This window comes from Gekko japonicus, unplaced genomic scaffold (genome assembly GCF_001447785.1).
Source record: "Gekko japonicus isolate JY-2015 unplaced genomic scaffold, Gekko_japonicus_V1.1 scaffold575, whole genome shotgun sequence".
Classification (NCBI taxonomy): Eukaryota; Metazoa; Chordata; class Lepidosauria; order Squamata; family Gekkonidae; genus Gekko; species Gekko japonicus.
The window spans coordinates 441,356-463,198 of NW_015174291.1; the positions used below are offsets into that span (position 1 = coordinate 441,356).

General features: G+C 43.8%; 1 protein-coding gene across 1 annotated transcript; it reads right to left on the reverse strand.

Moving 5' to 3' along the window:
- Positions 1 to 5,343: 5,343 nt before the first annotated feature.
- Positions 5,344 to 18,912, reverse strand: CD40LG (CD40 ligand). Its single transcript, XM_015424026.1, has 5 exons — positions 18,757 to 18,912; positions 13,677 to 13,823; positions 10,261 to 10,294; positions 8,313 to 8,375; positions 5,344 to 5,726 (listed from the first exon to the last, which is right to left on the reverse strand). Exons 1-5 carry the CDS (start codon positions 18,910 to 18,912, stop codon positions 5,344 to 5,346), a joined length of 783 nt encoding a protein of 260 aa, XP_015279512.1.
- Positions 18,913 to 21,843: the final 2,931 nt, after the last annotated feature.

Consider the following 21,843-nt stretch of genomic DNA (forward strand, 5'->3'; position numbering starts at 1 on the left):
TGACATGCTCTTTTTTTTGGGGGGGGGGAGAAGCAGGAAAACAGTTATGTTTTCCCCACCCAGTGCAAAATTTTTGTTTTTCACACTTGAGAAAGAGAGAGAGCACACAGCAATACAGTGGCTTCCCGTGTGGCCTTTCTATGGGTGCAAATGTGCAATAGGTAATGCAGCATGTTGCATTTATATCTTGCTGGGGGAGGGCCGATTTGATGGCGCCCTCATTAGCACACAGGGAGACTGCACTGATCCCTCAACACTGCTTTCAAGCATCAGCAAGCTGAACTTCCCTCCTGTTTTGTGTGTACTTTGGGATTTTGACCGTCTCTTGTGTTTCACTAGCAAAATGTGGGGCAAGCATGCACAAATTGGGACCCAGAAAGCTACCCAGCGAGCTACATATGAAGGCCCACAAGGAGGTGCAATTCAGCCTCTCAGCTTGGTTGCTTATCAGGGGCTGCAGAAGCATGCATGCGAACATGTGTGAATCATGCACCTGGCTGCATTCCATGTGGCGGGGCACAACCCTCATGTAGTGGGATAACTTTTCTCTTTATCCAGCACTTTCCCCTTCTGCAGCACAACGTTTTTCGTGCCTGAGTAGAATCGAAACTCGGCTAGGATGTGTTTGTTTCCGTGTGCGTGTGTTTTTTGTTGGTCAGCTGTTTTTAAGGCTTATCTATGTTTAAAAAAACCTTTTGATGAAGCAAAAAAGTGTGCCCCCTTGATTAACGAAGCAGCAGATTAATCAAGGCTTTTGGTCCTTCCTTCTCGCTCATTCTTGCCTACTCTAACCAGCAGTGGCTGTCGGGCAGAGAAAGGTCTTTCCTAGCACCTGCTATCCAGGATCCTTTAAAGAGAGATGAGGGACTGAATCTGGTACCATCTGTGTGCAGAGCACGTGCTCTGACACAGAGCTGCACTCTGAGCCTCTCGTTGAGGTGAGCATCACTCTTTTAGCATGGCACCTGCTACAGCACGGGCATGCACAAGCGCGGGGGGGGGATTACATTTCCTTCAAAGCAGTTGTTTTATTCCTCTGCACATTTATGCACAATCGATCAGTTTATCAAAACTGACATAATTCATTAGCTGAGATTTCTTTTAATTGGTTGATGAGCCCTAGTGTTTGAAATTCTTCAAAATAATTTTTTGCTGATCCTTTTATTCTGAAAACAGCTGCTGAATGTTATTTACTCAGAAAAGGACTGTCCAGAAGAGACTTTAAAAACCAATCTAGCAGAAAATATTCTGTTACCAGAGAGTATAAAATATATTTCGGATATTTTCATTTGTGTAAAGAACGCTATGCAAGTTGAATGAATGTTCCTTGAGTGTTCCATCTTGGGGAAGAAGAAGTTATAAGTCCCTTTTCCAAGTGTGGTCAGGGCAAGATGGGAGATGCGCACTAAATCCAGCAAATAAATGATCTTTTTTTCTGCGTGTGCATCAGTAAGTAAAAATTCAGTTTACCTTAATGGTGTGCAGATCTACCAGTCCTGTCTATAACAGTTGTGACGGACTTGTTACTTCAAACAGAATTCGTAATACCGTTGTTCATTTTATTTTCGCTGGCTTAGTTATCATTCACAAATGGCTGTAAAAAGCGAACAAAAAATATAGTACCAGGCCTAGAAATGTGGTTAAATGGGTTGCTGCAAGGGCTTTCCTGACCCATCCGGATTTGTTTCTTAGCAGAAACAGTCAGCTGCCAGGGTGACTGTTGGTGTGCTGGGTAAGGGAGAGCACTTCTGCTGATGGAGTAAGTGCACCTCTGTGCTTTGCACTATCTTGGTACATTTGTAGGGAGGGAAAGATGGAGGGTCTTATGCCACTGAAAGGCAGAGAGGGTTGCGTGGGATCCCGGAGGAAGGTGAACGTGGTTGGATCAGGGTTTGTTGTGAGACGTGTTGGGAAGGAGGCCAGCTGAAGACCACAGTGTAGACTCTCCAGCTGCAGCTACAGTGCCAGGTCTCACGGGGGGGGAGTGCTTTTGCCTTGTTGTCTGCATCAAGTTGACAAAAGTGAACAAAAATACTGCAAAGTGTATATACATCTATTCAAAATTCTTGTAAGCATCAATATACAAAAATACAAAATAACCACTTTTCATGTCGTTACAGGTGATGGACGAAATTCTCCGGAGTGTCCTTCGTTTCGTGAGAACTTCTTCTTACATCAACATGCGTTTAGTCCTCTTCATCAGTTCATAGACATTCCATACTGGATTCAACAAAATTCACAGAAGGGAGTGGGAGAATGAACACTATTTCCTTCTGTGGATTTTGTTGAATCCAGTATGGAATGTCTATGAACTGATGAAGAGAACTAAACGCATGTTGATGTAAGAAGAAGTTCTCACAAAACGAAGGACACTCCGGAGAATTTCGTCCATCACCCTGAGCCTGCTGGGGAGGGCGGGGTATAAATCTAACAAATAAATCTAACAAATAAATAAATAAACATGAAAACTTGATAAAGTAGTTATTTTGTATTTTTGTATATTGATGCTTACAAGAATTTTGAATAGATAAATATACACTTTGCAGTATTTTTGTTCACTTTCGTTCTTATGTACTGCAACCCCTTAGCCATTATACGTGCATCAAGTTGACAGCAAGCAAGCCTGGAAGGATAGACGTGCATAACACTGAAATCACATATTCATCCATTCCTTCAGCACCATATTAAAAAAAAACAAACACATTTATTGGAAAGTGCAAAACTGTACCAGGGAGTGGAGAGGGACTTCCCTTTGTGATGTCATAGGGGACAGCCAATTAGTCACCCAGCTTCTGGTGTCAGCTTATTTAGCATGTGTGTCTCCTAGGTCTTGACCCTAAAAAGGAACTGGTCCATTTGGACTGAATGCATGTCACTTTCAGAGCAGCCTCAGTGCCCTGAAAATGGGTCTGTGCATTATTTTCTCAGGACTGTGCCTGTTCGTCTGTGGCAAGACCCCCTTTGACCAGAACGGGTGCAGAATTTCCAAGGAACTAAACCAAGTCTCCCTCAGTGATATCCAAACTGTTCTTGTTACACAGCGGGGGGGGAGGCACTGGTGCTCCTAGAAAAAGCAATGCATCCACGCCTTCCAGAGCAGAAGGCACCGTGTAGCAATGATGCTGTCCTGTCTCTCTGCCCAGATATAGGTAGCAACATCATCCCGAAGGAAGAAGCTAGAGCCATGGGCAAAGGTGGGCATTTGCTGGGCCTCTGCTGAGCCCCAGGTTCTTGGAAGGGCCTAGTGTTGCACAGCAGCCGGTCCTCTCTGTGTGTGGTAATAGAGGCGGCATTGCCCCCCAAAAGGATTAGGCCATCCCAGCCTTCCTCTCTTCTGCCAGACAGAGGGGGAGGCAGGAGCAACTGCTGCAGACTCCTGTTCCTTCCCTTCTCAAGTTGAGCAGTGATCGCTACGAGGAGCAGCAGCTGCCTACCGGAGTGGGAGGGCTGGCATGTGGATGGCAGCCACAGCTTCAGAGTCATGGCCATGCCTGGGAAGGGTGAAAGGAACACTTGGAGACAGGCTTCATTTGGGCTCCCCTGCAGTTGCCAAGAGGATGCCTGCCTGTGATTGCAAGAGCTGATTGTGAAAATATGTATGCACCTCTGGAACTGGGGCTTGTCTATGCAGTGTGTGGAGAATGCTGGTCTCACTGTCCAAATGGAGCATTTGCTCATAATGTACGCACCTCATGTTATGCATTGGAAAAAAATAAATAAAGGAAGAATGTGCAGCTATCCTAAAGGAACAGAAGCCATGTGAAACTGATTGCAGTGTTCTCCCATATTATATAGTCTTTGTTTACAGCCCCTTTTAGACGTGCTCCTGTTATGCCTCTTTTACTCCCTTGCATCCCAGTTTATCTCTTATCATGTAAGATTTTATTTACTGTTATGACAACTGATGCAAGTTAAACTTTTTCTAACCTGTTTTTATTTTGAACAATTTTTTAATTGTGGTTTTCAACAAAATAAAGAAGGATTTTAAAGAAAAAAAATGCCTCTTGCTTCCCTCCACATCTCTCACTCCTTGTCTCCCAGGCTCTTTGACAACTTTTATGAGAGCAAACCAGAGGAACACACAATGTATTGCTTTGTTTCCTGCAACATGATTTTGAAAATGACCAGGTTATTAATTTACCATTTTTGTTGTTCCTGTCTTTTGATTCAAGAGGATCCCTGTGATAGCTTACAGGAAACAGCCAAACACAAAATCCATTCAAAAACCATAGTATGTATCCAGTTCTAAATGTCAGTGCTGCCGATCAAGTTCATAGTAGAGAGCATACAAATGTTATGGCCAGAAGAGATTATTTTTTCCCCCCAGAGAGTTTGAAAGCTTGTTGCTTGTACAATTTTCCTGCTTTCACTCATGCTAAATAGGTTTTTTTGACATTGTTTCAAAAACCTGCAATATAACCACAGGACAAAAGAAATAGCCGTGCACCTTGTGGGATATGAAAACTCCATTCAAACCACTTTTCTTAAAATTCATGTCTGTCTCAAAGTTTAGCACAGTAAAGATGACATTTACTTTATTAAGTTTTCAAAACAGTGCTTGATAATGTTCTGGAAGGTCGTTTTCAAAAGACCGACTATGAAACATGCGCCTGCATTTCTCACTTGTGTGCTGTGGGAGATACGGCTCATTCATTGCTGCGTGTCTTATGACCCCAGTCCAGCTCTAGCCGCTTTTCATTGGATGCCAGTCGTGGTCCCAGATTGTATTGCACATCCTCATCTGCACCCGTACAATTCAGTGGTGTCCGGATAAACCCTGATGTGCAACTGCACCAGCTACAACCATGCATCAGAGTGTTTGCACAACATGTTATTTCCTGACTTAGAGAAGGTCCTGTTGTACAGTGCTGCGACAGAAAACTGAGCAACTCCTTCAAGGCCGTGATGTGAAGACGACTTGGAAAATAGCTGACTTCACGCTGCTTGTTTTAAAGTCGAACGATACAACCAGAAAGGAGAGATTGATCTGGGTTTCTTTTGGATATGATGCACTGTTTTCCAGTAACTGGTTTGGGTTTTGGCCTACTGAAACGGAAAGCAAAACAGGCAGTGATCCTAAGACTCATTGTGCCAGCACACGAGGGATCAGGATGGGGCCTAGCCACACTGCCTCTAGGACACTTACACAGAACTTCTGACACCCAGCTGTTATATATGTGGGTTTGAGGTCCCCACCCAGCATTATATTTCATGTTCTGAGGATTAACATTCCACTTCTCTGTTAATAAATAAAATAAAATAGGATGACAATAAAACCCAAGAGGAATGAGGTTATAAATATTACGGACTGAAGGAAGGTACTTTGTTCAACAAAGTGAAGCTTCAAGGGCTCTTCTCAGAGATCTCAAACATGCCAAAGTATGTGTTTCCGTGATCGTAGTTCACTCTGGAGGAGTTTGTCACATTGATGAAGACCGTGTGCCCTTGCTGGAGCTCGACAACTCTTCCAAGATGAACTGACTGCAGGCTACATACGTTATCTGTAGAGCCAGGGGTTCTCATTCCTTTCAGCAGTAGCTGGTCTCTCTCAGAAGGCAGATGCAGGTACATGTACACAGTGAATGGCTCATGTGGCTCAGATTTCACGCAAAAGGTGACTTGGGCATAGATGTAGTATCGTCCTCCTCTGTCAACTTTTAGCTTTCCATCTTGGTAGGAAAATGTGCTGTCACTCGGTGCATATAGTGCCTCAGTCCATTGCAAAACTATGGGAAAGAACAGATTTATTTTTATTTGTCTTATATGAAGCACATTTTGTCTGAATCAAGCCAGTGGTCCATCTAGCTTAGTATTTGTTGAGAAAAATCCCGTCAGTGGCTGCATTGTATTATGGAGCACTTTATTAGGACCCATTAAAATATCCCATGTGCTGTACGAACTTTTGAGTTCCCTAATACTGTTTATCAGCCTGAATGTTGAACACAACAAAACCAAGTGGGAGGGAGAGATGTTTCAGGACAGGACGGATAGCCCAGAAGTCTGTAAATTGCCATATGCCTCAGAACACAGGATGCATTTATTATGCTGACATAGATCAGTTTAAGATCCAGCCTAATGAAGAGTTCTGTGGAGCTCAAAACCTTGCTCATAAATTTGTGATTACTTGTGTTTTTGAGTCTCCCCCCCTCCCAATTATCTAACACAGCTATCCATGCTTCTTATCTCTTTAGGGAAATACCAGCAACTGGATTTAGTGTGTGTGGGGTCCTCCAAGCACTACCCCATTAGGTTCCTGTTGACTTGTTACATACATAGTGCACTTTGCTGGAGACAGATCGAAGCTACTACTTGTGTTTTTGAGTCTCCCCCCCCCTCCCAATTATCCAACACAGCTATCCATGCTTTTTATCTCTTTGGGGAAATACCAGCAACAGGATTTAGTGGGTGGGGGGTCCTCCAACCACTACCAAACACTACCCCATCAGGCTCCTGTTGACTTGTTACATACATAGTGCACTTTGCTGGAGACAGATCGAAGCTACAGCTGGCATCAACAGGAGAGCTGCCCCATGATGCCCTGAAACTTCTCGTAGGTGTTCTCCTCTACCTTTTTTTTTTTTTAGTAAACCTCCAGCCTGATGAAGAGTTTTGAGGAACTTGAAAATTTGCTCATTATTTTAACATTCTAGTTATCCTAATCAAAGATGGTGTGCTTCTGATGTTCTCTGCAGCTGTCATAAATACAGTTGTATGTTATATAATTTATGTCTCTCTCTGTACTTCCTGATTTACAGTTTGGGCTGTCAACTCTGGGTTGGAACATTCTTGGAGATTTGGGGGTGGAGCCTGGGGAGGGGAGGGGAGAGTATAATACCGTAGAGTCCACCTTCCAAAGCGGCCATTTTCTGCAGAGGAACTGATTTCTGTAGTCTGGAGATCAGTTATAATTCTGGGAGATCTTAAATCAAGACCCACCTGGAGGTTGGGAACCCTGTTTACAATGGCTCTCAATATTGTGAGGACCCATGACAAGTATCTGACCAGATGGGCTCTAGCCCATGAAAGTTTATGCTAGAATTTTTTTAAAAAAAACTTGTTTGCCTTTACAGTGCCACAAGCTTCCTTTTATCCTTGCTGGTGTGTTTGGATCTAGTCCTTGTTGCTGATCAGAGTAGTTGTATCTCTGAAAAGGAAAGCGGTCTATCATGGCTAACAGTCAGCCCTAGAAACTTCCCCCCACAAATTTATCCAGTCCTTAAGAAAAAGGGGAAAAGAGATAAGACTGGCTATATGTTGTTTTTTGGTTCATCTTGGAGCCAATAAACATCAACAAAAAGCACATATACAGGCCTTTCAGAAATGGTGATGATAACCAGGGCTCTAGTCGGGGGGGAGCTCTCAGGTACGGAGCTCCGGAAGAGAACCTCTAGGGGGCGGGGCGGTCACGTGGTGAAGCCCCGCCCCCTTCTTTACCCCGCCCCCTGCTTCGATCCTCATTCCGTTTGGGAATGAGGATGAAGCAGGAGGGTAAGTAGCCGGGCCTTCTGACACACTTCCGGTGATGTCAGGGGGTGTGGCCTTCTGTCACTTCCGGTGATGTCAGGGGGCGTGGCATATGCAAATAAGTTATGCTAATGAGTTATGCTAATGAGCTCCGGCAGCTCTTTTTCTACAACAAGACCCCTGATGATAACTACAGAATACAAGCAGGGATGGCACACGTGAATGCTTTCCTGTGTCAAAATTTCCCTGTGTGTGGAAAGATGGCATGTCAGGGAGACAGCTAGGCACCTTTCTTGCTTCACACAGTGGACATATCTAAAAATTTATATTGGGTGTAGTCTAGTTCAGCTGTCATGTCCCCCCCCCCCCAATCCTGGGAGTTGGAGCCTGATATAAGTGCTGAGAATATTAGAGATAACTGATAACTATAACTAATAAGCAACTCCCAGGGTTCCCTGATTGGATATGATTACTATTATACCACTTTAATACTATAGATATGTCTTTCAGGGTTTCAAAGGGATGTCATTGGTAGAAATCCAGCCAAGCAGTTTGAATGACATTATAGCTTTAATAAATAACCCCAACAGAACCCCTTTCCTTTCATTTTCTGTCCAGCCAAGTTGCTTGTGGTCTCAATGCATTCTTGAACTTTACTAATTGCAGCTGGACAGCGGGCAGGATTGGACCAAAATCTTGCATTAACTATTCTTCCTGTATTTAGTGCTCAGTTTAATTCTTTGATTAAACACATACGCAGTGGGAAAATGCTGACTGTGTTGTGGTTTCCTCTCATAATTGCACCCTCCTCCATAACAACATCAGCAATAGACTCTTTCAACCAATACCTGATGCTGGCTGAGAGTTGTCCCGGAAACCTGCAAGGTGAATGGACGCTGTTGGCTTCTTCCCTGAAAAGAAAATGGCTCTCAGTTGGCTTTTCATATACTAGAGAAGGTACAGTTTGGCTCAGTGTGATCCAGTATCTTAAGAGCTGAGGTACATTAGATGATCTAGAACTGAAATGTAAGAACTAAATTGTGAACAACTTTGGAGTCAGACCTTGGATCTTCAGCTTTTAATTTTTCCAAACATTGCCTTTTAACTGACAAGTTTTCTTAGCTCTTAACCGTAGATAAGGCATACACATTCTAAGGCTTGCTCAGAAGACCATGGGGCCATGTGCTGACTCATGGTGGCGGTGGAAAGTGCCATCAAGTTGCAACTGACTTATGGTGACCCCACAGGGTTTTCAAAGCAAAAGACATTCACAGGCGGTTTGCTGTTGCCTCCTAGGAATGTACAAAGCTGCCTCATATTGCGTCCTGCGTACTCAGAAGCGGCTACACTGATTGACAGCTGCTCTCCAGAATCTGAGGCAGAGGAAGCGCTCTCTCCAAGCCTGTCATTTTTTAACTGGAGATGCCAGGGATTTCTGTACATAACACAGGTATGTCATGGAGCCATACAGCCTTCCCTCAAACAGGTCTTTCCCCTCCCTCCCCGCAGGCAAGCTTGTCTGAGATGCAGGAAGCACAATTGACAAAACTCTTTGATGAACTTGACTGGGAACAGATATCAAATCAGATCAACCTGTCACTTCCCAGAAGTTAGCCCCACCGAATTCAGAACCGATGTGTGTAAGTGCAAATTAAGAAGGTGGGGGCATGTCAGGAGCAGTCATAACAAGTCCAACGAGGAGGAACATTGACGGGAATCTTCATAGGAGGTGACAGATATGATTGGCTGGACCAATTAAAATAACTTTGTTTTGGCAGAAGCTGCCACCACAGTGCTGGTTTTATTCTCTACCACATTCCTCTTTCCCAGTGTATTTTTAAAAATAATTCCTCACGTCCTCTGCACTTCAGCTTTTTTTGGGGGGGGGGCTCTGCCTCCCACAGCAGCTATTTTGTGGTTGGCTCTGCCTTCTACACTGACCATTTTCTGGTTGTATGCACTACCCTGTGTCAGAATTCGAAAGGTGCCCACAGGCTCAAAAAAAGTTTGAGGCCCTTCACAAGGGCTCTAGCAGTTTAAAAAATGGTTTGGAATTAGTTCCAATAATACTACTCATGGTTCAGAGTGTATTATTGGTTCTATATTGGCCCCAGTTTTGTCTTGTTTCCTTGGCTGTGTGATTACTGGGAGGTCTGTTTTGTTTGGATTTGGAATTAGTTCCAGCATTTCCATTTCCATCATATACCTAGGCCTGCCCGATTTTCAAAGCCCAATTGGGGCACACCAATTGCCATACATTAAGACAGCACAGCGGGGGCGAGGGGCTATAGCTTTGCATATCCCTGGCATCTTCACACAAAGACACACAGGCAGCAGGAAACATACCACACACCTGCCCCTCCCAACTCCAGAGATCCACCACCCGCCACAGTGGGCAACACTGGACTAGATGCCTCAACGGTCCAACTCAGTACAAGTTGTTTTTCTGGGTAACACATTCTAACCTCGCTCTGCTCTTTTGAAACTCACAACCCATGGCTTTTCAGTCTGTCCCAAATTATTTAACCTCTTTGGGGCACTGAAGTTTGAAAGGAGTCATTCCAGCCCTCAGGACATCAGGTTGGATCCAGCCAGTTTTTCTACTGGTGAAAAAGGAGAGGGGAAGTCCCCTTTGGTCAACAAGAAGGTTATACTGGGAATCATGGGATCTGCACGAACAACAGCCATTGATGAGGTACTGTAATAAACAGAGCAAATGGGCAAAATTTAGTGGGAAAGTTGGCTGGATCCAACCCATTGCTTCTTTCGGCCTAATTCTTAAGGTCAATCACATACCTTTTTGCATGGCAATGGTACTTTCTTCAGGAACCTGGAACAAAATGATTTAAAAGCCCTATTAGTGAAAGCACAATAGCATCTATGCAATGCATGCTACACAAGACATTGATGAAAACTCAGTGGCTGGCAGATAACATTTTATCCTATGGGAAACCCTTCTAGACTTCTCATCAAGAACATATCCCCAAATAGGATTATATTATCAGGGTTAGGTTAGATGGTTGTGTAAGGGTGGGGCGGGGGAGAATCAAAGTCTTGGGCCCTAGGAATGATTAATGTGGTCCTAGTTTAAGGTGGAAAATAGGGTCAAAATTATGAGACACCATTAGAACATAAGAAGAGCCTGATTGCATCAGACCAATGACTCACCTAGTCTAGCATTCTGTTTCCCACAGTAATCAACCAGATGCCCCAATGGCAAGCAGGGCAAGAAGCCTCCCCCAATGTTGCCCTCTCAACAACTGTTATGCAAAGGTATACTGCTTCTCAACATGGAGGTTCCATTTACTCCATATTAATTCAGAAGGAGTAACTACCCTTTCATACTTTTGTTCACAGAATCAATCCATATGTTCCTGGAGTAGCAAGGTTACCTGCCCCCCCCCCACTGGCCTGTTCCTAACTTAACTTAGTATAACCTTTATAAAGACACACCCATTTGGATTGGTCCAATGACATGGTTCCTATCTGGGACAGTGAGTCAAAGGCTGGCATAGTTAAACATCCCCTGAGGCCCATGGCCCAGCAGAGGTTGCTTGGTCCAAGCAGGAATAAGTGAATGCCCTAGAAACCCCTGTAGTTTCACCTGCTGGGAGAAGCACCCAGGGAGGCAGCAGAGTGCAACATTTTCCCAGAATGCAACATTTTCCTGGTAGGGCTTAAAGACATGCTACAATGTCACACTCCACTTCCTTCTCCAACTATGTGTATGGAGAGTGTGCATGCATGAGGGAACCATGTGCTTAATGGAGGGGACACTTGAGAACATCTTGCCAATGGCCCCTCAAAGCCCAGAGCCAGTCCTGTTCACCCCCACCAACTGATCTTGAATGCATATCCTGACGGTGTATTGCTGACTGTGAAAATACTTCCCCTGTAAAGGTTATCTGGGGCAGGCCTTCTGCCTGTGACTCAGAGTCTTCAAAAGCTTTTGTTCTTACTGGATTTGCATGGTGAGAATGCTGCGACAGGAAAAGCTATTATATAAACGGAAAGTCTAAAACAAGGGCATGAAAATCTTCAACGAGGCGGCTGCAACTTTGTTGATTTCCTTTGTACCACCACCAGAACTAGTTTCGAAGTGGCAGCTTTTGCTTTTCCTTTGCCTGAATGGGCTGCCTGCCTGCTGTGCAGCGACATGGCTGGTGATGGCAGGTTGGCTATCGCTCCACCAGGAAAAGGTCACCTACTGCATTTCTGCATGCCATGCAGCAGGCTGTTAGCAACTGAGTTGGCATCGTGAGCTTGCCAGCAGTGACTGGCACCTTGTGGTAGATTAGGAGGGCAGAGTCATGGGGGGCACTGTTACACTGATGGCATGAAATAATTTCCAGGCCAAACCTGAAAGTGACATCACATTACTCTAGAATTCAGCAGAAACTCCATGATTTTACCATAGAACTTCAACGGAATTTGAGAACGGTATGACATCATTTCTGGTGATGGTATGACATCATCCCAGAAATAAAAATCCACAGCATTTTTTCTTCACCAAGTGGCGGTGCTGGCAGTAGGTCTTCGCTATAGCAGGAGACATGGAAATCCTATCTTGGCTGAGGCAGGCAGAACGAGAGAGAAATCTCTTATTGCCTCATTTGGCCTGATCAAGGCACTAAAGGTCAAGGTGGGTTGGACAGCAATCTCTGTTCAAGCATCTGCTTTGCACATAGAAAGGCCCAGGTTCAATTCTTGGCATCTCCAGTTAAAAAGATTTCAGATAGCAAATGCTGATGAAGAGCATTCTTTGCCTGAAACTTTAGAGATAACGTTACTAGTCTTTACAGACAATACTGAGCCAGATAGACAAATAATCTGACTTGAAAGCAGGGGGCATGAGTCAGAGGCCAGGCACATGCTTTCGATGAAGAAAGTAACATTTCAAATATTCATATACTCTCCAATTACAAGACCCTTGGGCACAGTCAGAAATGTGTCTTATACCAAGTATGAAATGCACATCGCAGTTCAGTTTGCCTAGGAGCCATACAGGGAAGGGAGAGGGTATTGAGCCCTACAACTTCTATTTAGTTTTGCCATTCAAAGCCAGGCTTTGTTATTAGCATGGGGGGAGTGTTTGTTAAATAACATATCTTTTCTCCTTTAAAATGCTAATAACAAAGCTAGGTGCTTATTTTTATGGCAAAACTAAGAGGAGGTTGCAGGGTTAAACATCCTCTCTCTTCCCTGCACAGCTCTGAGGTAAATTGGGTCCCCAATGAGCCCTTTCTTGTCTTCCTACTGGAGTGTGACGAAACAATGCTAGAATCAACTAGACCACAGATGAGCAGAGGTGGGCAAATCTAATTTTGCAGGGCTTGTTGCCTAAAGGAATGCTCAAACACCAACCTGGTTAGCTTATATTCTGCTTGCCATTCACAAGCAGGGAGCCCATTTTTGATGGACTGTTCAGCTGTCTATGTGCAGCTCAAACCCATTTTTAAACTTGCTTTTAGTGCATTTTAGCACAATGCAATCAGCAGTACTTCATGAATGGGCATTCTTACACAGCCAAGATAGTCCTAGATTCCCCTCCCCCCCTCTTCCCCTTTGATCACTGCTCATGTGGAGGAGTGGGGAATCAAAGCTGGTTCTTGACCTGGACATCCACAACCCTGAGGGGCAATTTTATTTCAACTGGTGCACAGATGCAAAAAGTGCTTACAAGGCAGAAGGAAATTGAACTGAAACATTCTAGCAATAGTGTAGAAGCTGCAAAGCTGCTCAACAGCTGCTCAACACCAGCCATGGGAAGGTGAGAAGCAGAAGAAAAAAAATTATACCCTGCTTTTCTCTACCATGAGAAGTCTCAGAGTGGCTTACAATCACTTTCCTTCCTCTCCCCACAACAGACACTCTGAGGTAGGTGAGACTGAGAGAGTTCTGAGAGAACTGTGACTGGCCCAAGGCCACTCAGCAAGCTTCATGTGGAGGAGTGAGGAATCAAAGCTGGTTCTCCAGATTAGAGTCCACCACTCTTAACCACTACACTATGCTGGATGTTCAAGGTTGTTTCAAGGTTCAGCCATGACGGCTATCAAATACAGTATGTTTCAAAAAGTTTGCAGTGCCTTTAGCTGCATATTTAAAGAAACGAACCAGCCACATTTTAGATGATGCCTTACCTTCCTTGTTGTTGCGGGGAAAAATGTTCTGGAGGGCAAATCAGAGTCCCGGGTACCATGCAGTTTTTGTGCAACACTTGTTTGGTCCCGGAGATCTGAGAAAACGTTTAAGATTGCTGTACAATCCAGCAAAGTTGTGTCAGCATCTCGTGGTTTCAGACATTTCTGCAATCTTCTAAGGAACAAGAACTCTTCTCGTAAATTCATCTCATCTTCCACCTGAAAAATCAGAGAAAGCAAGTTTGTTTACACCAAGGTGTGATAAATGTAACAAATCATCTTGGACTGTGAAAAACAACAAGGGTTTAGTTTCCAGAGAGAAAACGAATAAATAAATATGCAGAGGAAGGCTGGATGCCGGAAACCCACCCTGGTCTAATTCTAACAAATCTGATGAGTATTTTGCTTTCTAGGTGTTCAGGATGATTCCCAGTGCAATGCCAGACACTGAGACCCTCCATTGAAATCAGTTGGCCTAAGGATTCTGGGCTTGGTGTTTGATTGTGGTCAGTGAATCTCTGGCATATAACAGCTCACCAATCGGAAAAGCAGTTCCTTGACTGTTCTACTATGCAGCCAGGTCTATTTTCAGACCACCAAGAAGATTTATTTGTTACATTTGTTACATTTTTCTCCTTCTTCCTCTAAGGAATTCAGGGATGCATGCTCATTTCCTTCACATTTTATCCTCACCTTTGAAGCCATGGCTCCATAGCTGGGTGCTTGCTTTCCATGCAGAAGGGCCCAGGTTTTGTCCCTCGAAACTTTAGTTAAAAGAGGTTAGCAGGTGTGGGAAAGGAGTTTCTTGGCTTGAAACCCTAAAGACCCACTGGATGTCGGAGTGCAAAGTACTGAGCTAGGGTGATAAACAGTCACGAAACAGCATGAGGCAGCTTCCCATGTATCAGAGGATACAGTTATTTTTCCCAAATAAACATTCAGTTCCCTGCGTACAAAAGCACTGAGAAATATCCTTCTGAGAGAAGCTCAGTGTGAGGACATTCACCGGCATGCTCTGACTTTGGTCTTACAAGCAAGCAACAAATTCTGCTTCCACGCTTTTGTGAAGGTCAGTTGTCTAAGCTTTCCCCTTTGCCTCTGGTCCTGTTCCCACAATAACTACTCCAAATCAGTCTCATCTTGTCAGTGTTAAGTAGTCCCGATGTAACTTGATCCCATGACTTCAGGAGCTTTTGGAGAGGAAAGGCCAAAGTAATCAAGATGGCAGAAGATCTGTGGTCTTTTTCTTCCATTTTCTTAGAAGTAGCCACAGAGAGGGTGGAACAATTTGATTGGGACCAGGGGGCATACAAAGGAAAGGTTTTGCCTACCCCAGCATTGCAAGCCTGTTCTGAAGCATTACCCCACTCGTCGCTTTGTTTAAAAGGCCAGGCAATCCAAACACGATTTGATTGATTAGGTTTAGGTAATTTAGTACTCCGCATTTCTCCTCAGTGGGGACCCAAAGGGACATACAGAAATATGAAATATAATTTTTAAAACAGCTTAAACCAAATACAATTGAAGTAAATATCAACAATAATGACAACATCCTGAGCCGGTTCTGAATCCCATGGGGCTGCTCACATGATAGCCACAGGATCTCCCGCCATCTTGTGTACCTCGGCTCTAAGACAGAATGAACTGCTGCTTCCTTCGATAAATAGGGCTGACCTTTTTGCAACACATTTCAGATTTGAGGAAAGTTTAGAATTTGAATTTGACTGTGAATTTTGAAAAAGTTGATTTTGCATTTGACAAAAGCATATCCTTTAAAATGGAAATGAATTTTAAGACTCGGACACTAATTCCCCTCCCCAACATTCAAGCTTTTGCACCTCCCTGCACCCCAAATTCCTGAATCCAACAGCCCAAATAATTGGGAAAGATGGCAAACTATTTTGGAATCTAGAAATATAATCTATAAAGGAACCCATTCTGACCCTTGCTGCCTTTTTCCCTTTTCCCTTTTCCTAATGCATGCAAAGTTCTGTGTACGAGAGTCAGATAGCTGCACAGATAGCTGCACAGATAGCTGCAAATATTGGGGAGAGACTGGATAAGCTCCCCAGTTGATTTGCAAGCAAATTTGAGTTCATACCATTTTGGAGGGGGGGAATAGCATTTCTAATATAAATAATTAGTTCAATGTCTTACGGTCTTTCCACACTCAGGACCTATTTGAGACAGCCACCTGTAAACTGGTTTTTAATTTTTATCAGATTATTAATTTTACTGTATCTTCTCTGGCTTTTCTATCGTCTATTATTGTTTTGTCCAGCCAGTTCTCTAAGGAGTTCAAGATGACATACGTGGTTCTCCCTCCTCCATTTTATATTTCTGTGGGTTAGCCAGTGGGTTATGCTAATGAATGTCCCAGGGTCACACAATAATCTTCATGGGTGAATAGAGACTTGAACCTACTTATCTGCAGTCCTAGTTTAAAACTCTAGTCACAACCCTATACTACACTGGCTTTTCTCTGTCTCTCTCTTTTTCAGTACTTTTTCTTGTTCCAAGAGCTGACTTTAGTGCCATTGGTGTGAGCTAAGAATTCAAGAACGTAAAGATGAGCCCCGCTGGATCATACCAAAGGTCCATCTAGTTTGCTTCCACATGTTGATGATTCTCCACGGAGCTCTCACCACTGCCATGAATGCCTGTGCATTCACAGCAGCAAAGGAGCATCCACATGGCAGATTTTCCTGTACTTTGATTGACTCCAGGTCAACAGCGCTAAAATAGGTCACCTTCTGATTTTAAAAAGCAACTGGGGAAAGCCTTCCAGTTGTCTGGGGAGGGGAGACAGACATAGGGGGAGAGGGTTGGGCAAGAAAAATATTCAATATTTCCCAAACATTTGTAGCAAAGCAGGGGGAAAACCTGGCTCCATTCATGCCAAACCGGCATGTGGAAGCAACCGTTGTCCAGCATCCAGCCAGATGATTCCAGGAAGTCTAGACAGAGGACATAAAGGGTTAGGGCTCTGCAGGTGGGGAAATAATATGACCTTAATCTTCATATACCAGCTCTGAAGATGGAGGTTCTGTTCAGCTATCATTGGCGAACTACGGATGGAATTATCCTCCATTACTTTGTGTTTCAAAATATCATCTAAGCTAGTGGCTATCTTATCTCATGGCAACTAATTAATTAACATTAATTGTGCAATGTGTGAAACAATACTTCTTTTTGGTCTGTCCTGAATCTATTCTATAGAAAAGCACAGAATTAATCACTCTAGGCTATGAAAGGGTTCCACATTCTTCCTTGTTCCTGGGATGGCTGGAATGGTGGTTCTAGGATTTTTGGCAAGGAATAGACAGTTTAAGGACTGAAGGATTTAAGAGCTGTCATTGCCCTCAGTGTTCACAGATTTTGCAGTTTCCAAATACTTACAAAAACGTTTATAACCAAAGATGAGTTTGGGTCACTGAATCTACAGCCAAGGGGTTCATTGCACCATTCTGAAACACTGAAGAATGCGAACTATGGCCCCAGTCCAAACTGGATTCTGTCTTATTATAGAAACAGGAGGCAAGCATTACTGCAGTAGTTAACAGCAGTAACTATGGATAAGCTGCAGTTGTCCACACATCCTGAACAAACCCTGAGAGACATGGGGAGGCAGTAGGAGGTGACTGCAGCTCAGGGACCGGCTACACAGTATGTTGGGTGTTCCATGTATGGAGCTCCCAGAATTCTTTAAAACTTATTTACAAGGCACACAAGGGCCCAATTTCAAATGGTGCTATGGTGCCAGCAGAGGGGATTTATGTTTTTATTTATACCCCACATGCTTCCCCACTGGGGACACAAAGAGGTGCACAACGTTGTTCTCCCGCACTCCAATGTATCTTCACGACATCAACCCATTGCTGTAAATTAGGCTCAGAGTGACTGACCCAAGGTCATCCATCAAAGCTTCTCTGGCAAACTGGGGATTTGAATCTGGGTCACTCTAACCACTAGACCTTGCTGGCTCTTTTAAATCTCCCCCTGTGCCATTTCCCTGATCAAAATAGTGGCCTTGGGAACATGCAATTTGTCCCGCTGTGAAAGCATAAACATACACAAAAATGCTCATTTGAGGCCAATTTTGGTTGGGAAAATGTCAAGGGAGGCAAGATTGAAAAGCACCATCCTCTTACGCCATGGTCCATATCTGAGCTGGGCTCCTGTGCACCCAATGAGGGTTGTTGTTTTTTTAAATGCTGGGAGGTATACACGTGAAGCTCCCAACATATTGGGTAGTTTATCCCCCAGTGGTAGGGCAGCTGCTTTGTGTGCAGAAGGTTCCATTTGCAGCATCTCTAGTGAAAGGATGTCAGGTAACAGGTGCTTGGAAAAGACCTTTCTCTGCTTGTCATCATGGAGAACTGTCACCAGTTGGAGGGAATGATATACACACATACAAAGCTGCCTTATACTGAATTAGACCATTGGTCCATCAAGGTCAGTATTGTCTATTCAGACTGGAAGCTGCTCTCCTGGGTCTCAGGCAGAGGTCTTTCATACTACCTGATTCTTTTACTTGGAGATGCCAGGGATTGAACTTGAAACCTTCTACATGCCAAGTAGATGCTCGGCCACTGAGCCACAGCCCCCCCCCCTGCATTAAAAAGCAGCTTCATATGTTAACATCTGTAGCCAAGTGTTTGAAAAGGGTTAACTGAGTGGTTATGGGATGCACATTTCAGCACCTGCAGTCCTTTCCTTTTACTTCTGTTTTCCAGTAGCTGCTGAGTTGTACACTTTGAAGGCTGCCTGATAGTTGCCTGAATACCAGAATCCCTGTTAAAATAACCCTCACAGTGAGTATCTGTGGTTTGGGAAGGAACATTTAGTGGTCCTGGGTGTGATATTTTCACTGTGCCTCAAAGGCAGAACACCTGCTTTGAGTACCAAAGGTCCCAATCCTTGTCACTGATGGCTACCAAAGCATCTTGGGAAGCAGGTGCTGGGCAAGACCTTTCTCTGCCTCAGACACTGAAGAACTGCCACCAGTCAGAGTAGATAAGGCTGAGTGAGACAAAATCACAGTCTGGCTCGGATTAAGGCAGCTTCTTATGTTTGTGAAGCCTTTCTGTTGCTTAGCAGTTAAAACTATTCTTATTCACTAACCCACACCAGTCATGAAACCCAGTCTTACCTTGTCCAGCTTCATGTGAAGATATAAACCAAAAAGTACAGCCCCAACTAGCTGAGCTATCACAAACGCGATGATCAAGTACAGGACTGTTTTCATGGCGACGGTGGTGGCAGCAGGTCTAGGGGTCGTTGGGGAATATGGCTCGTTCGGGTCCATGTGCCTCCAGCGTCCGATGCCCACTGCACACACAGCATGAATACCACTTTACACTTACTTTGCGCAAGACATGGATGAGACGCTCGCAGTGTGCTGCCCACAACTTCCTGGGGAACAAGCTAGTCTTCCACTGTGGGACGTTCTGATCGGTGTCATCTCCTCAGCAGCAGCAAAACAAAGTCATTGTTTGAGCTCTCTAGGATGCTTCACTTCCAGGTCGTTGCCTACTACTATGTCAAAAGCCACATGTATTCCTCTCCCAGTGTGTTCACATACTGCCACCCACTTCCCCCCCCCTCACGAATCACTGTTTTTGTCTCGCTGGACTTCAAAGAAAGGAAGAATCCATGATCGAAGTCAATTTTGAACATGGTAACCAGCTCACAGGAAAGCAACATAATCTTTTGCTCAACTGCTGGACTAGAAAAAGAGGCGAAGATGTATTTAATGCACTGAAAGGAGGGAAATAAGGATGCCACCACACATTAATGGTAGCTGCTGAGCCATGAATCAACGCAGGGTTGATTTGCACTTTTACAAGTGTATATATAACAGTCTTCTGAAATCTTCTCTCATGGTGGTTGGTAGCATGTGAACTGGCCAGTTTTTGGCACGTTAATGCAAAAAATGTTAACTTGTATATCTGAGGTGGTTTAAAAATAAATTGCCAAATTCATGTACCACTGTGCTTGAATGCCCTGACCTGGATGGCCCAAGCTAGCCTGATCTCATCAGATCTCAGAAGCTAAGCAGGGTTGGTCCTGGTAAATATCTGGATGGGAGACCACCAAGGAAGCACACAGAGTCACTGAAGAGGCAGGCATTGGCAAACCACCTCTGAATGGCTCTTGCCTTGAAAACCCTAAAAGGTTGCCATAAGTCAGCTGCGACTTGATGGTAAAAATATATATATGCTCGAATAGTAATTGTAGCTACATGAAACAATGATAACTGTTCTCTGTGAGGTAACTGGTTATGGAAAGTGCCATCAAGTCAAAGCCAAATTGTCGAAATCCTGTAGGGATGCTCTGTCATCTTGGTGCTTGGGTGGGGGGGTCAACAGTGGGATGGCTTCTAATGTCCTGGCCCCACTGGTGGACCTCCTGATGGCACTGGTATTTCTGGCCACTGTGTGATACAGAGTGTTGGACTGGATGGGCCTTGGCCTGATCCAACATTGGCATCTCTTATGTTCTTATGTTCTTAAGGCAAGAGAGGCGGGTTGCCATTGCCTGCCTCATAGCAGCCATAGACTTCCTTGGTGGTCTCACATTCAAGGACTAACAAGAGCAGACCTTCTTTAGCTTGCAAGATCTGATGATATCAGGCTAGCCTAGGCCACCCCGGTCAGGGTCCATGAGGTAGCTGGCAGGTGTTAAAGTAGCTCTCAGGGAATGACATCCAAAGGGCTCCTCCAGGTACACCTAAGAGCCAGTGGAGTTTTTGAATGCTAGAGAAATATGCAGAGCAGCAATCTGTTTTTGAGGTGTCCCTCAAATTCAAAAGTGGTTTGCCATAACATGTGAGAGGCTGTTGTTTCAGAAAAGACGAGCCTGGCTTTTGGTTGCTTAGAAAAAGTTTGCATAGTACTTTATTTAGATCCTGGCCTGTGTGAGTCTATCCAGCTTCCTAGTAAAAATACTTCATGGAGAGCATTCAATTGCTGGTCTTTGGAAGTATCCAAAAGAGGCAGTATAAAACTGGAACGTTGTGGGGGTAGGAAGAAAGAAAGGTTCTGAACAGGTTATCTATCCTGCGTTATCAGGCACTTCCTCTGAAATAATAAAACACAATCAGGAGATTGTGCAGAAGAGTTCCAGGTGGGTTTTATTCAGCGTTAAGGACTATAGGACACTGTGAAAAATGTACTGCAAGTTAATAGGAGTCAATAATAACATTAAAATAAAGGAGGGGTATTTTTTTAAGACACATAAGACTTTTGATGTAGTTAAATAATCCTTTCTCAAGAAAGTGATCTGTCACTTCAGGTTGTGTGGGAAACAAGTGCTGTGAATTTCTTTGCTTAGAACTATCACTAAAAATACAACTCAGTGTTAAAATGCCAAAAGTTGGTTTAAAATTATCCAAACGCCTGGTTTTGCACGAATAGCCCAGCTAATTCCTTAAAAGAAGTATTAAGCATTAAGTGCTGATTTCAAGTTATAACTGTAATGAAAAAAACCTCAGAATTATTAGGTTGAATTCTAGATTACAAGAGTGTAGTTTAATTTCTATAACAAAGTTTGCAAAATAGGGTAAAATGTTGGCCAATATCAATATACTAAGGATTCAAAAGAAAGATTTACAGTGCCATCCTAAACAGAATTACATTATTAAAATTACACTGACCTCAATGGACTTAGAAGGGTGTAACTCTACTTACAATGACACTGATCCTTTCCACATTTGCCTGCCATTCCGGCTTTTTTCAGTATTTGAATTGAGGCAATGTTAAGTCCACAGCAAAACGGCATCCAAATAACCTGGGGCAACTGGGCTGACCACTGAAGGGAGGTAATGTAATGCAGAATTGTGGGGGGGGGAACCCTGAATAAAGAGAAGGTTGAACTTGATTTTAATGTAGAATGGGGGCGGGGAACCTGGATTAAAAAGAAGATTGAATTCGATTTTAGTGCAAAATTGCTTGAAGGACACCACAGTGAACATGGATTAAAAGGAGAGTGCAGAAAGGGCCAAACACTAGGAAAAACTTACACCCTTCTGAACATCACAGGTGGTAATCTGAAGATGAATTTCCTCGCAAAATTGGTATCGCTATTCAATTTTTATCCAACCCTTCCTCTGAAAATGTCAGAGTATCATTTATTTCTCCCCACCTCTGTTTCCTCCTCTTGAAGTTGGTTAGGCTGAGTGTGTGTTTCAAGAACGACTAGCAAACTTCATGAGTGAGGGATGATTTGGACACAAGTT

Bases quoted from the DNA above. Each gene is read 5' to 3' on its own strand.
- CD40LG (XM_015424026.1), bottom strand. From the start codon at position 18,912: ATGGACCCGAACGAGCCATATTCCCCAACGACCCCTAGACCTGCTGCC. The intron at 8,376-10,260 runs GTATGTGATTGA...TTTTCTTTTCAG, and splicing joins TACCATTGCCATGCAAAAAG to GGAAGAAGCCAACAGCGTCC. The intron at 5,727-8,312 runs GTATTGGTTGAA...TCTTTCCCATAG, and splicing joins CAACTCTCAGCCAGCATCAG to TTTTGCAATGGACTGAGGCA.